Source organism: Danio rerio, chromosome 7, assembly GCF_052040795.2.
Source record: "Danio rerio strain M-AB ecotype USA chromosome 7, GRCz13ab, whole genome shotgun sequence".
Classification (NCBI taxonomy): Eukaryota; Metazoa; Chordata; class Actinopteri; order Cypriniformes; family Danionidae; genus Danio; species Danio rerio.
This window is the reverse complement of record NC_141027.1, coordinates 52,647,501-52,660,021: the sequence shown is the minus strand read 5'-3', so window position 1 is coordinate 52,660,021 and position 12,521 is coordinate 52,647,501. Positions and strand designations below refer to the sequence as shown.

General features: G+C 35.3%; 1 protein-coding gene across 4 annotated transcripts in view; it reads left to right on the top strand.

The window, feature by feature from the left end:
• phka1a (phosphorylase kinase, alpha 1a (muscle)) overlaps positions 1-12,521 on the top strand; it is a 36,991-nt gene that overhangs the window by 5,302 nt on the left and 19,168 nt on the right. For all 4 annotated transcript variants that reach the window (XM_087261771.1, XM_087261769.1, XM_087261770.1 and 1 more), the window contains exons 4-16: positions 1,213-1,260; positions 3,113-3,281; positions 4,409-4,491; positions 5,325-5,405; positions 5,983-6,081; positions 6,198-6,344; positions 6,449-6,502; positions 6,673-6,795; positions 8,032-8,127; positions 8,480-8,587; positions 8,689-8,767; positions 10,596-10,730; positions 11,818-11,927. In XM_087261771.1, the coding sequence (XP_087117897.1) occupies positions 1,213-1,260; positions 3,113-3,281; positions 4,409-4,491; positions 5,325-5,405; positions 5,983-6,081; positions 6,198-6,344; positions 6,449-6,502; positions 6,673-6,795; positions 8,032-8,127; positions 8,480-8,587; positions 8,689-8,767; positions 10,596-10,730; positions 11,818-11,927 (1,332 nt within the window). The remainder of the gene's footprint in view (positions 1-1,212; positions 1,261-3,112; positions 3,282-4,408; positions 4,492-5,324; positions 5,406-5,982; positions 6,082-6,197; positions 6,345-6,448; positions 6,503-6,672; positions 6,796-8,031; positions 8,128-8,479; positions 8,588-8,688; positions 8,768-10,595; positions 10,731-11,817; positions 11,928-12,521) is intronic.

The following is a 12,521-nucleotide window of genomic DNA, read 5'->3' as shown; positions in this document are numbered from 1 at the left end:
GTGATGTGCATTGGTTGGTCCTTGAAGCGTACGATCACACTAGAGGAAAATGTATTTGTATTATTTATTAATTTATGCATGAATTGTATAATAGCGTCTACCCCTACCTAAACCCAACCCTCACAGTAATGTAAACATATTATTTGTTGTGTAGGGTCACAAAAATGATGCTATATTGATGTGAGGATCCTCAGCTGTACCCCATCTAGAGGGTAGAGGGTGAAGTCTAGATAGATCTTCCAATCGCAGCTGTATCCCTTCTAGAAACAACGGCAGTGTCCATTACCCATCATATAATATTAATAATATGATCATTATTAAGCTTTTTTAAAGACAAAATATATCTTTTATCATATATTGGAGAAATTTCACAATATATTCATAACATTTGATCTATCTATCTATCTATCTATCTATCTATCTATCTATCTATCTATCTATCTATCTATCTATCTATCTATCTATCTATCTATCTATCTATCTATCTATCTCTCTCTATATCTATCTATATCTATCTATCTATCTATCTATCTATCTATCTATCTATCTATCTATCTATCTATCTATACACACACACACACACACACACACACACACACACACACACACACACACACACACACACACACACACACACACACACACACACACAGACAGACAGACAGACAGACAGATAGATAGATAGATAGATGTGTGTGTACTTTAGAACGCAATGGATTCTAAGTAATGGTAACAAAAAACTCATGCAGGAGAGTCAGCTGGAGTATTTAAAACTCACGCGTAAAAGGGTTAAATTACATCCTTGTTTGTTGTGAATACGCACCCTCTAGTGGTAAAACTTTGTACTGTGCCTTTAAAAGTTTAAGATTTTTGTTCTGTAGCAACATTTGTTAAAGAGAAATGTACATGCAAACTAGACTACATGTTTGAAAGACATTTGATTGATCTTGGACTAGAGGCCATGTCATATTGTTCACCACTGTAATGTATCATTTACATCTGTGCATCTTTTAAAGGTCAGTTGTCGTTTGATTCCTACTGTTTATGGATCAGTGTATCTAAGCCATCTCTTTACAGAGGGCTCAAAAGTGTCATGTTACACTTTCCTGTGCTATTAAATCAGGAGCCGAAAGGTCGCAGTTGAGCCTGTGTTCCAAGTGTTGTTTTTGGAGGCAGTCTGTGTATCCTGATATCTTTTTTTTCTCATTTCAGAGTGTGGTGAAGTTAATGAGGGGAGTTCTTCAATGCATTATGAGACAGGTACTGTCAACCATTGTCTCACTCACCTGACACACTACATAGATAGATACAATGGGAAGTAGGGTTGCATGATAGGATTTTTTTAGTCTGACACAGATTATCAAAAAAAAAAACTTTAAGCTGATTTTGATACTCATATTGGTCAATTACATACAGTACTACTAGCCAGTTTTTCAGTGTTAATTTACTGAACATGATGGATTAGATCCATTTAACAATCAACCAACCATTCAGCTTTTTAAAAGTGGCACAAGTTAAGATAAATATATATATATCAAATGATAGTCTTCAAATGTGATTTTTACCATTAGGTATTCCTTTTAAAACATTATTTGAAATAACATATAACTTGTTTATTTAATCTATTCAAAATATTCAAGTTATAATAAAATAGAGCCAGTGCTGTTGCTGTTGCTGAATGTAAATTATACATTTTGCAGACATTTTAGCCATAAGTAATCAATGGTATTGTACCCACATTTAAACACACCAGTTGCTTCACCAATGCGATCTTATATTCTATATATATTAGATGCCGGTCTGATTTTTTGTACGGATTATATTTATTTATTTTTTATTCGATTTTTTTTTGCAAGTATTTCATGTATTTCTCTGAGAAAAAAATTGTTAAATTATTGAAAAGATAGAATTCAATTAATGAAATCAGTATCTATCTTTTTCATATTATTTCTAGTAGCTTTAAAATTAATTAGCTGATAACTTATAACATCCGATACATTGGGGCAAAGTCAGGGCCAGATTAAGAGCACATTGGGCCCTGGGGCTAAAGAAAATCCATATATTGTTATTGTTTTTATTATTATTATTATTATTATTATTATTATTATTATTATTAATTTACTAATTAATATTATCATCTAATTTTCCACCATTTCATTTATATTTGATTATTATTATAATATAAATTTAGCATATTGTCTAATGACAGTCAGCGCCAATATTTCATTGCTTCATATTATTGCTCTCGTTTTTATAAAAAGGCAAAGTGAACATTCATAAAAAAAATTTACTTTCTAACTGGTTCAGTTAGACTTACCGTAAAGCATAACCAAGTGTATTTACTTGAGATAGATACTACTCACTGATGGATGTATTTTGATAACTGCTTGTGTAGGCTATTTGATTTGTTTGCTCACTGTCTCGGTTATATTGTGTGATGAAAGGATTATGTGAGTGCGCACCGGTTTGAGTCCAGCTGTAATTGCCACGCGGCTGAGATAGTGCTTGCGCTATGAGTCCATTCAGTATGATTTTGCCTATTTCAGCTTCTTTTAGTACATATACGTACAAGTATATCAATGATAGAGACTGTTCAAATTGTATTTTTTGTTTCACTGCGAGCTTGGTTAGCCTTACTTTGACAGGATGGTTCTTGCGGTAGCCGAAATAAGGTACTGTCCTGGGAAAATTGGCACATCTGATCACACTTACTGGTGACTAAAACAGAGCTATTCAATATTCTGATTGGGCTACAGCCACTCTGAGATCCAGTTTTTTTTTTTTTTTTAACAGCAGCGAACCAAAAGGAAATACTTCACATTATCGACCAGAGGAAGTATAAAGCAAAGAGGCATTTCTCGTGTCATATCGCAAATTAATTCTTTAGACAATCTAGGGCCCCCTTCTTCCGTGGGCTCTGGGGCTTCAACCTCACCTAGCCTTTCCGTTAATCCGGCCCTGGGCATAGTAGGAAGATATTAAACAGCCAATTTTCTCTATACATTGCATGAGTTGCACTTTATAGCACACTCCTCCTCTGTAAACCTCTTAGTGCTCTTACAGTATGTACTCTGAAGTGTTCTTACTTCATTTCAAACTTTTACCTCTTTAGCTGGACAAAGTGGAGAAATTCAAATACAGTAAAAGCGCTTTGGACAGCCTCCACGCCAAGTATAACACTCGAACCTGTGCCACTGTTGTGGGTGACCGGGAATGGGGGCATCTCCAGCTCGACGCCACCTCCCTATACATGCTCTTCCTAGCCCAGATGACTGCCTCAGGTACATCAGGTTTTGCTCTAAAGCTCACATAACATGACTTAAAGAAATAGTTCACCCAAAACTGAAAATTCGGCCATCATTTAATCATCATTCACTTGTTCCAAACCTTTTAAAGCAGATATTTTGATAAAACCTGTAATTATTAACTTCTATAGTATTTGTTTTTCCTACTATGGAAGTCAGAGGGTTACAGGTTTTGAGCTTTTTTCAATATATAATTTGTGGTCAGTAGAAAAAAGAAGCTCATAATGGCTTTTAACCCCTTGAGGGAGAGTAAATGTAGCTAAGACAGTTTATCAAATAAATTGACTGTAGTCAGTTCTTGAGCAGCTGTAAGCTCATATAGGTACTTATTTATAATGAACATCTTATGCATGTGGAACAAGTGGGTCATAAATTGACAGTACATTTCTTAAAGAGATCTTACCAACAATTACAGTTTTTCCTCATAATCATGTGGCCTGTGCATTCGTACACATTTTTAACAAAAGTAAGCATAAAGGGTTAGTTCACCCAAAAATGTATTTATTTATTACTCCCCTAGTGTTGTTCCAAACCCTGTTATTTATCATCAGATTACAATTTAAAATGATTCAGATGAAGTCTGAAAGTTCTTTCATTCTCCTTGTACAGTGATGTCCCGACCCAGAAAAACATTCACAAGCACTGCTCTCATGTGCAAAACTTCCTCTGTGTGAAACAAAGCACAGGCACATCTGAGGTAATATATCAGCAGGCAACCGAGTGTGATGCAGAGTACAACACTCTCATGAACACATGCCCTATACTGACACAAATGAGAAGAAACTGTTGAATAAAGTTATTTTTGTTTTATGTGTGCACAGAAGTATTCTTTTAGCTTCATAATATTCCGATTCACCACTGAAGAAATATGGTCTGTAGTCAGCATTTATTTTTTGTGGTATTTTTCTGGACTTTAAACATCTTTAAACATCATGTCGCTGTCTATGGAGGATAAAGGAGCTCTCAGAGAATTTAATAACATAATTTTATTTTAGAGAACTAACCCTGCAAGTCCTGGAATCTGATTGGCTGTTGCCAGTTAAAGCTGTAGCCTAGCAATAACAGAACTTCTCCCACATATCCTGGGTCTTTTGTTCATTTAGGGCTGCACATAGTGTACACTCAAGACGAGGTGGATGTGGTCCAGAATCTGCTCTTCTACATTGAAGCTGCATACAAAGTGGCTGTAAGTCTCGCATGATCTATAATAGGCTGCTAGCTTTGACATTTTTAATGATTTATGTTTTATATTTTTAAATGTGTTTCCATCAGTGTTATAGAAACCATATAAAGGATTATAATTGACATACAGTTGAAGTCAGAATTATTAGCCCCCATTGAATTATTTTTCTTTTTTGAATATTTCCCATATTATGTTTAAAAGAGCAAGTAAAATTTTCACAGTATGTCTGATAATATTTTTTTCTTCTGGAGAAAGTCTCTTTTGTTTTATTTTGGCTAGAATAAAAGCAGATTTAAATTTTTTAAACCCAATTTTAAGGTCAAAATTATTAGCCCCTTTAAGCTATATATACTTTTTAATAGTCTACAGAACAAACCATTGTTATACAATAACTTGCCTAATTACCCTAACATGCCAAGTTACCTAATTAACCTAGTTAAGCCTTTAAATGTCACTAAGCTGTATAGAAGTGTCTTAGAAAAATATATAGTCAAATATTACTTACTGTCATCATGGAAAAGATAAAATAAATGTATTTATTTATTAGAAATGAGTTATTAAAACTATTATGTTTAGAAATGTGTTGAAAAAAAACCTCTCTCTGTTAAACAGAAATTGGGGAAAATAATAAACAACAAGGCTAATAATTCTGACTTCAATTGTACATGGTTTTGTGGTTTGATTTGAGGATTGTGAACCTCAGAAAGAGGAGCAAGCAGTTACTGAAGCTAAAGGGGATGTAAATAAATCCCACTGAAGAATTATTTTTATTGTTGTTGTTGTTTATTTTTTTTGGAGAGCTTCTGTATGTGATGATTTCTTTCATGATTTTTCAGGACTACGGGATGTGGGAGAGAGGAGACAAAACAAATCAGGGCATCCCTGAGCTCAATGCCAGCTCAATTGGGATGGCTAAAGTGAGTCCACTGAAACACAACAAACAAATCAAAGGTTCCCTTTTTGCCATTCTCTCTCTCACACACACTTCCAGCCAATGTTTTCCGTTCTCCACTAAGCAGCTGGGAATTCTCAGACTGGCATGATGGAGGGGGCTTCAAACTGTGCGCACATGAGCACTGTCTATTAACGTAGCCAGTGAACATGATCCAATGTAACCTCAACATGGCCTCTCTGGTATTAATGCTCCTTCCCTGCCAGCTTGTGTCATTTCTATTTGTTCCTCTTGTGACACTTTGTTCCTAGAAGAATGGTTCTGGTTGTTCTTTCTCTGTCAAAAGACAGAGTACCAATCCAAGGGCAGGGAACTGGCTCTTAACCTAAATTTTAACCTTGAACTGGTTTGAATCTGTGTTAAAAATTGAAATGTGGCTCAGTAATCAAAATTATAAATGTAATCTCTTATATTTGGTAGTTTGTAGCCCTAGAATTCAATGCACAGTGAATGAATACTAGCTGTATTGTGAGCATTGAACTGAGATTGTGGCGAGGACAAAATACTGTAACAGCCCCTGAATGAACCTTTTGTTAACACAGGCAGCCCTTGAAGCCCTAGATGACTTGAATTTGTTTGGGGCCAAAGGGGGACCGGACTCTGTGGTTCATGTCTTAGCAGATGATATCCAGCACTGTCAGGTAGGGCTATTGTGATTAGCCCACTCTGTTTTTTGTTTACGAAGTAAAATATTCATAATTTGCACATTTGAAAACAAAAGTACTATGTTCCTACTACCACACATTTTTTTTCCCAGTCTATTCTGAACTCCATGTTGCCCAGAGCTTCAACATCCAAAGAGGTGGATGCCGGGCTCCTGTCTATTATTTCATATCCAGCCTTTGCAGTGGAAGACATGGAGCTAGTCAATATCACCAAAGAGGAAATCATCTCCAAGCTCCAGGTCAGTTCTTGATCTCCGACATGAGGAACTTGTTTTGAACAGCTGCTTGGTTCTCACACTAGCATGGCTTATTTTTAGATACTTGCAAATCTTTCTGTCTTTAGGGAAGATACGGCTGTTGTCGGTTTTTAAGAGATGGCCACAAAACTCCTAAAGAGGTCAGTATATGTGATCAACAAATTAGAAAATCCGTCAACTGTATAATAATAGTTTCTTATTAAAGTTTATATTTATGCAGTTTAGACTTTACTTAGCATCTAGTATTTAGTATTATAACAGAAATAATTAAATGTGTAACTGCTAATGTATCTGTTTTTTTTTCCAATAGGACCCAAACAGGTTGTATTATGAATCTGCCGAGCTGAAGCTTTTTGAAAACATTGAATGCGAGTGGCCACTTTTTTGGACCTACCTGATCTTGGATGGCATCTTTATCAACAGTCCAGAGCAGGTACTTTTTCTAGTTAAATTAAAAACGAAATGAGTATGGCCGTGAAACAGATTTAAAGATTAAAAAAACAGAGTTTGGGTCAAAATAGTGATAGAGAGGTAGAAAATCACTAGCATGAACATTTCCAAACCATTTACTCACGCTAAAGTGGTTTTAAACTTTTGTTGAACAACTTTTGTTGTTATGAAAAATAACTATTGACACCCATAGCAAGAACAAAACATGCTATGGAAGTCAATGTTTTTGTTTGTGTCTTGGCATGTCTTGCATATGTTGTTCCAGTGGCGGTTCTTGCTTAAATGGCACCCTGGGCAAATCACCCCATATACGCTCCTCAAAACCACAACACCGCCGGAATAATACTATTATTATTAATAATATTATTATTATTATTACACACTCATTATTCTAAATAAATAACAGAAAACAATCATAAATGTACCTGGAACACAATGTAAAGACAAAGCTGGAGTGATATGCTAAAATCACCTAAGAAATATTTTGCATGAACATTAATTATGATGAATCTATAGAATAATTTTTTTTTATATAGAAATATCTGTTCATTTTAGACCCGACTCAAGGCAGAGAATTAATGGAATTAATGTTATTAGTTCTTACCTCCCTGACTCTATTCCTCCTTTCTGCCTATATAGCCATGCTTAGTCGGAATAGGATCGTCCTCATATTATAAGCTTCAGTTTTGTCAACTTGCAAAACTCGCTGTTTGTCGACACCTTGTGTCATAAAAGTAACAGAAAAGGCCTTTACTCCAGTTTAACAGCGCATGAGTGGCGCATATTTTATCGGCGTGCATGTAAACAAGAGCAGGAGCAGCAAGGCACTCAGGAATGGTTTTCTGTGCGCATGTGTCAGTTTGCTTTCACCAGCGTTGTTTCGTTTGCACATAAAGAATAACAAACCTGCGTGTGCAAAAGATGCCAAATGTGAATGTCCCCTAACGTGTTTTATAACACTTTCATAAAGTAAATTGTATCTCAAAGCTTACTGGGGCACGTTTTTTTGTTTTTTGTTTTGTTTTGCATCGTCTCCCCGTGCCGCCCCCAGCAAGATGCAGCCCTGGGCGATCACCCATATTGCCCATACCTAAATTAGCCCCCGTGTAGTTTTATTGTTAGTTGCCTAAATTTGTAGACATACAGATACTGACTCAAGGGCAAGGATTATTGTGTATCAGATGTGCCAGACTATATTTCTACATTTTTGTCTTCTAAGGTTGAGGAGTACAGAGAAGCTCTGGAAGGTATCCTAATCAAACAGAAAGATGGGATTCGGTTGCTGCCTGAGCTCTACAGTGTTCCTCCTGAGAAGGTAAGAGACCTTTTCAAAACCATTAAAACTGATCATTTTTTTTAAATAAATCTGATCTGGGGTGAAATATCCAGATTAAATAACAATTTAAAAACTGATTTAATTCTTTTTTTTTTTAAATACTTTTTATTTAATTACTTTTCTTGATTATTTTTTTTATACCACAATAAACACAACATATTGGGTGTAACACACTATACGACCCTACACAATACGATCACTCAAAATACACAATTTTGTAAATAACAATGTTACATCTAACATTTTGCACCTTGTTGTAGAAAGAAAAAAGAGGGATGGAGTGGCTTTTCTTTTCATACTTTTGATATTGTAATTTCCTCTATTACTTCAGGTGGATGAGGAGTATGTTAATCCTCACACGGTGGAGAGGATCCCGTTGGGAAAGTGCCCTCTGAAGTGGGGCCAGTCCCTTTACGTTCTGGGCAACCTGTTGGCAGAGGTTAGAGGTTTTAAGTCACATCTTTCCCAATGTTTTGCTAAATAATTATTAATGAGGCATTATGAAAAAGCAACTTCTTCTGTCTTTTTTTTCCATTTCAGGGTTTTTTGGCTCCTGGAGAGATCGACCCCCTAAACCGCAGGTTCTCTGCCATCCCTAAACCAGATGTTGTTGTGCAAGGTATTTTTCAACATGCTCAATAAGTAGCACTCAAACTTAAGTGGCTGATGTAGTTCATTGTTAAAAGGCTTTGCGCAGGGTCTTAAAATGTCTTAAATTTCAAAAACAAAATGTTAGGCCTAAAAATGGACTAAAATATGGTGTTGTACTCTAGGTCTTAAATCATTTTAAACAGGTCTTAATTTTCCTTTGTACATGTAGGGCTCTATTTTGACGGTCCATGCGCAGAGCGCAAAACGCAGGGCACAAACGCTTTCAGGGCGTGTCAGGACGCGTTTTTGCTAATTTAAGGACGGGAAATCTGCCTTGCGCCAAGGCGAATGGTCTAAAAGGGTTGAGTTTATTTTCTTAATGAGTTATAGGTGTGTTTTGAGAATAAACCAATTAGAGTCTCATCTCCCATTCCTTTTAAGAGCCAGCTGCGTCGCGCCAAGAGCGCATTCGCTATTTACAGGACGCAAAGTTAGTCTAAGTGAAAAAAATGAGCATTTCACAAGCAAACAGTTAACAGTTGACAATTTTTTAACAGAAAAATGTTAAACAGAGCATCTACTGCGTGAGAATGAGAGATAATGGATCTACTTTCACTTTTGCTCTTGGATAGGGAAACCTTTACACACAGACATCAATTAGCCTATAAATAATTAATTTCAATTGTTAAGCGCAAAGATTTGTTTCAAAACTATTTCTAAATTAAGTTCTAATTTCTAGCAAACGAATAAATGAACAATAATGACCAAGTGTGGTCAAAATACTGAGTTATTTCCAAATACACCTGCCATGCCCTATATGGTCTTAAACCTGACAGGTGGGCAAATCTAAGCTTGTTTTTAATAAAACAAATATAAATATGGATATAATAAATAATACTGCTAATAATAATCACATTATACAAAAGCAAATTGTTATGAATGAACTGAAAAAGCCTCCCGAGATGAAGAAGACATAAAAGCAGTGATTTTTCATATTTATGTAGGCTAGAAAATAATATGTTTTGTAATATTTTAATCCTTTATATTTATATTCTATATCTATTCTTATTATATACTATATATATCCTTAATATTTAAATGTTTTCATATGTAAAGATATTTGCCTATTGCTCTCTTGTGGGTATTAAGCAGTGTGTAAGCGAGGCGCAACTCTACGCCGGAGTTTAGACCGGGTTAGTTTTGGTCTAATGAAAAATCTATTATAGTTTCTCAAAATAGCAACGCGCCAGCGGTCCGCCTCAGAACACCTTCCTTTTTAGACCAGAACACCTATGGGCGCACAAATGAGCGCTAATGCATTTGCTATTTAAACAGCGTAGCGCAACGCCTCAAAACGACTCTTGCGCCAAGCTGAAACTACCAAAAGACTACTGCGCCACACTGCGTCGGGTGTATGAAAGGGCCCATAAAGTTACTCAATGATCAGCAGATTAACTCTATTTACCAATATGGATTATATAACCTTACAATAACCTTTGTATAAAAGTTCTCAATGTGATTATAGCTACACAGTGAAGACACTGACCTGGACAGACTGTTGTGCACAAATTTTGTTCATTATAGTTGACTTGCCTTTAAAAACCTGACAAAAGTATATTTATATAACTAGTTGGCCTGTTTAGAAACATGTTAAATATGTAGGAACTTGATTGATTAGAAATTTAATGGGGCTAGTAAAAATCTTCCAGTGGCTACTAGAAAAAACAGTTAGCGTTTTGTCCTGTATAAGTATGCAATTTGGCTTCTTAATGGCCTTAAAAGACTTTTAGACTTGGTGAAACCTGCAGAATCACTGTTGTAGAAATGATCCCTGATGTTTGTGCTTTGTCCTGAAGTGTCCATCCTGGCTGAGAACGAGGACATTAAGGCGCTCCTGCAGAAGAATGGGATTGATGTGGAGACAGTGGCAGACATCCACCCAATAAGAGTGCAGCCGTCTCGAGTTCTCAGCCACATTTATGCTCGGCTAGGTAAGAAGTGGAACACCTTAAAGTTCCTTTTGACACTAATATCAGGGTTCGTACGGGTGCTGGAAATCCTTGGAAATGCTTGAATGATTTAAAAGTAGGTTTGAGAAGTGCTTTGATTTTGGATAAAATGCTTGAAAATGTCATTGTGTTGTTTTCATAATCATTTATGTTACTAAATAGGTAATAATAATTTACTAACTAGCTAAAAATAAAACATCTGGAGCCTGTGGCTTGATCTGCCTGTCTTTATTTATCTGCAATTTTTGACAAAATGCAGAGAGAATAACACTTCATGAATGAAAAATGCATGAAATTAAAATAAATATTCATTCAAGATGACAGATGACACATTTAAGATGTGAGAAAATTACATTTGAGAGAGTAAATTAATTCAATGTTGGGCTTGGGGCAAACATGCCATCAATAATCTTCATCATAGTATTCAAAAGTAAAATATAGTATACTATAGGAGTGAGAACCACAGGGAAACTTATGATATATGATATTATTCTGATATATTGCCCCTGATAATGAAATATTATAAAATCAGCAATTCTGCGATTTATCACCAGAAAACCATTCACAATATATCAAGATATTTGTAAATGAAGGGGATACATGCATCAAAAGTTATAAGATGTGTTTCTTTTGCTAACAGCACATTTTATAGAATCACAAAAAGTGCACAACTGTCAAAAAAGCCTGAAAATGCTGATGTGCAGCGAGCAGTTTGTGATTAAAAAGGTCACATCTCTAAATTAGTCATAGCAACAGCATCTTAATTTTGAACAAATTACAAACAAGAAATGGTTAAATTGCCAATTCATTGCTTTCTACTTTTTGCATTATACTGATATCTTTTGTATGTTGAAATAAGTATCGATACTTGGTAATAAATAACATGATAAATCGGCATATTGATAGTTTGTCACAGCCCTAGTATTCTAAAAAATAAAATCTGATATAATGTGATTTAATATGTATATGTATGTAAGTCAATATGTACATTGCCATAGTTGGAAAGAGCTGGAAAACTTTGTGTACAAACCCTGTAATATGAAATATATTTAAACTATCTTTCTTCAAGGGCGCAATGAGAGGCTGGGGCTGACCGGCAGACCATACCGAAGGATCGGTGTGTTGGGAACCTCAAAGCTGTACATCATCCGGAACACCATCTTCAGCTTCACACCTCAGGTTCTCCATTATGTTCTTATGCTGGCCTAGAGCAGTAGTTCCTATAGTGGGGGTCGCCTGGTGACTACTAAAAATGAAATTAATTTTATTAAACTATTAGTAGTATCATATTTTGTCCATATCCCTAAAAAAATGTGTTGTTAATTTAAAAAAAAACAGCCTTTCGATTATTATTTTTTTATTTATAATTATTTTTCCTTGCGACCCCTGGAGTGATTACGTTAGTTAGATTAACAATGCAGCAATACCATTAGTTGCAGCAGATTAAACATTTTTTAAGCACTAAGCTTATAATAAAATAAGCTTTCTGAAATCTTTTTGGCACTCACATACATATTATAAATGTATAACAATGTAGAAAATGATAACTCATTATAAATAAATACAGACCACTGAATGTGGAGGATGATCTTTGAGTGGCACTCTCTAAAACTAAACCAGTAATGTACTGGTTGTGTACCAAACATTGTGCCGTTGTTTCTTATTAGTTCTAATATTGTTGACTTAAATTCATAAATTACTACAAAAAATACATGAATGTCATTGTGTTGTCAATATGCTTGTGTTTATTTAGGCCTATTAGTGTGTATATTT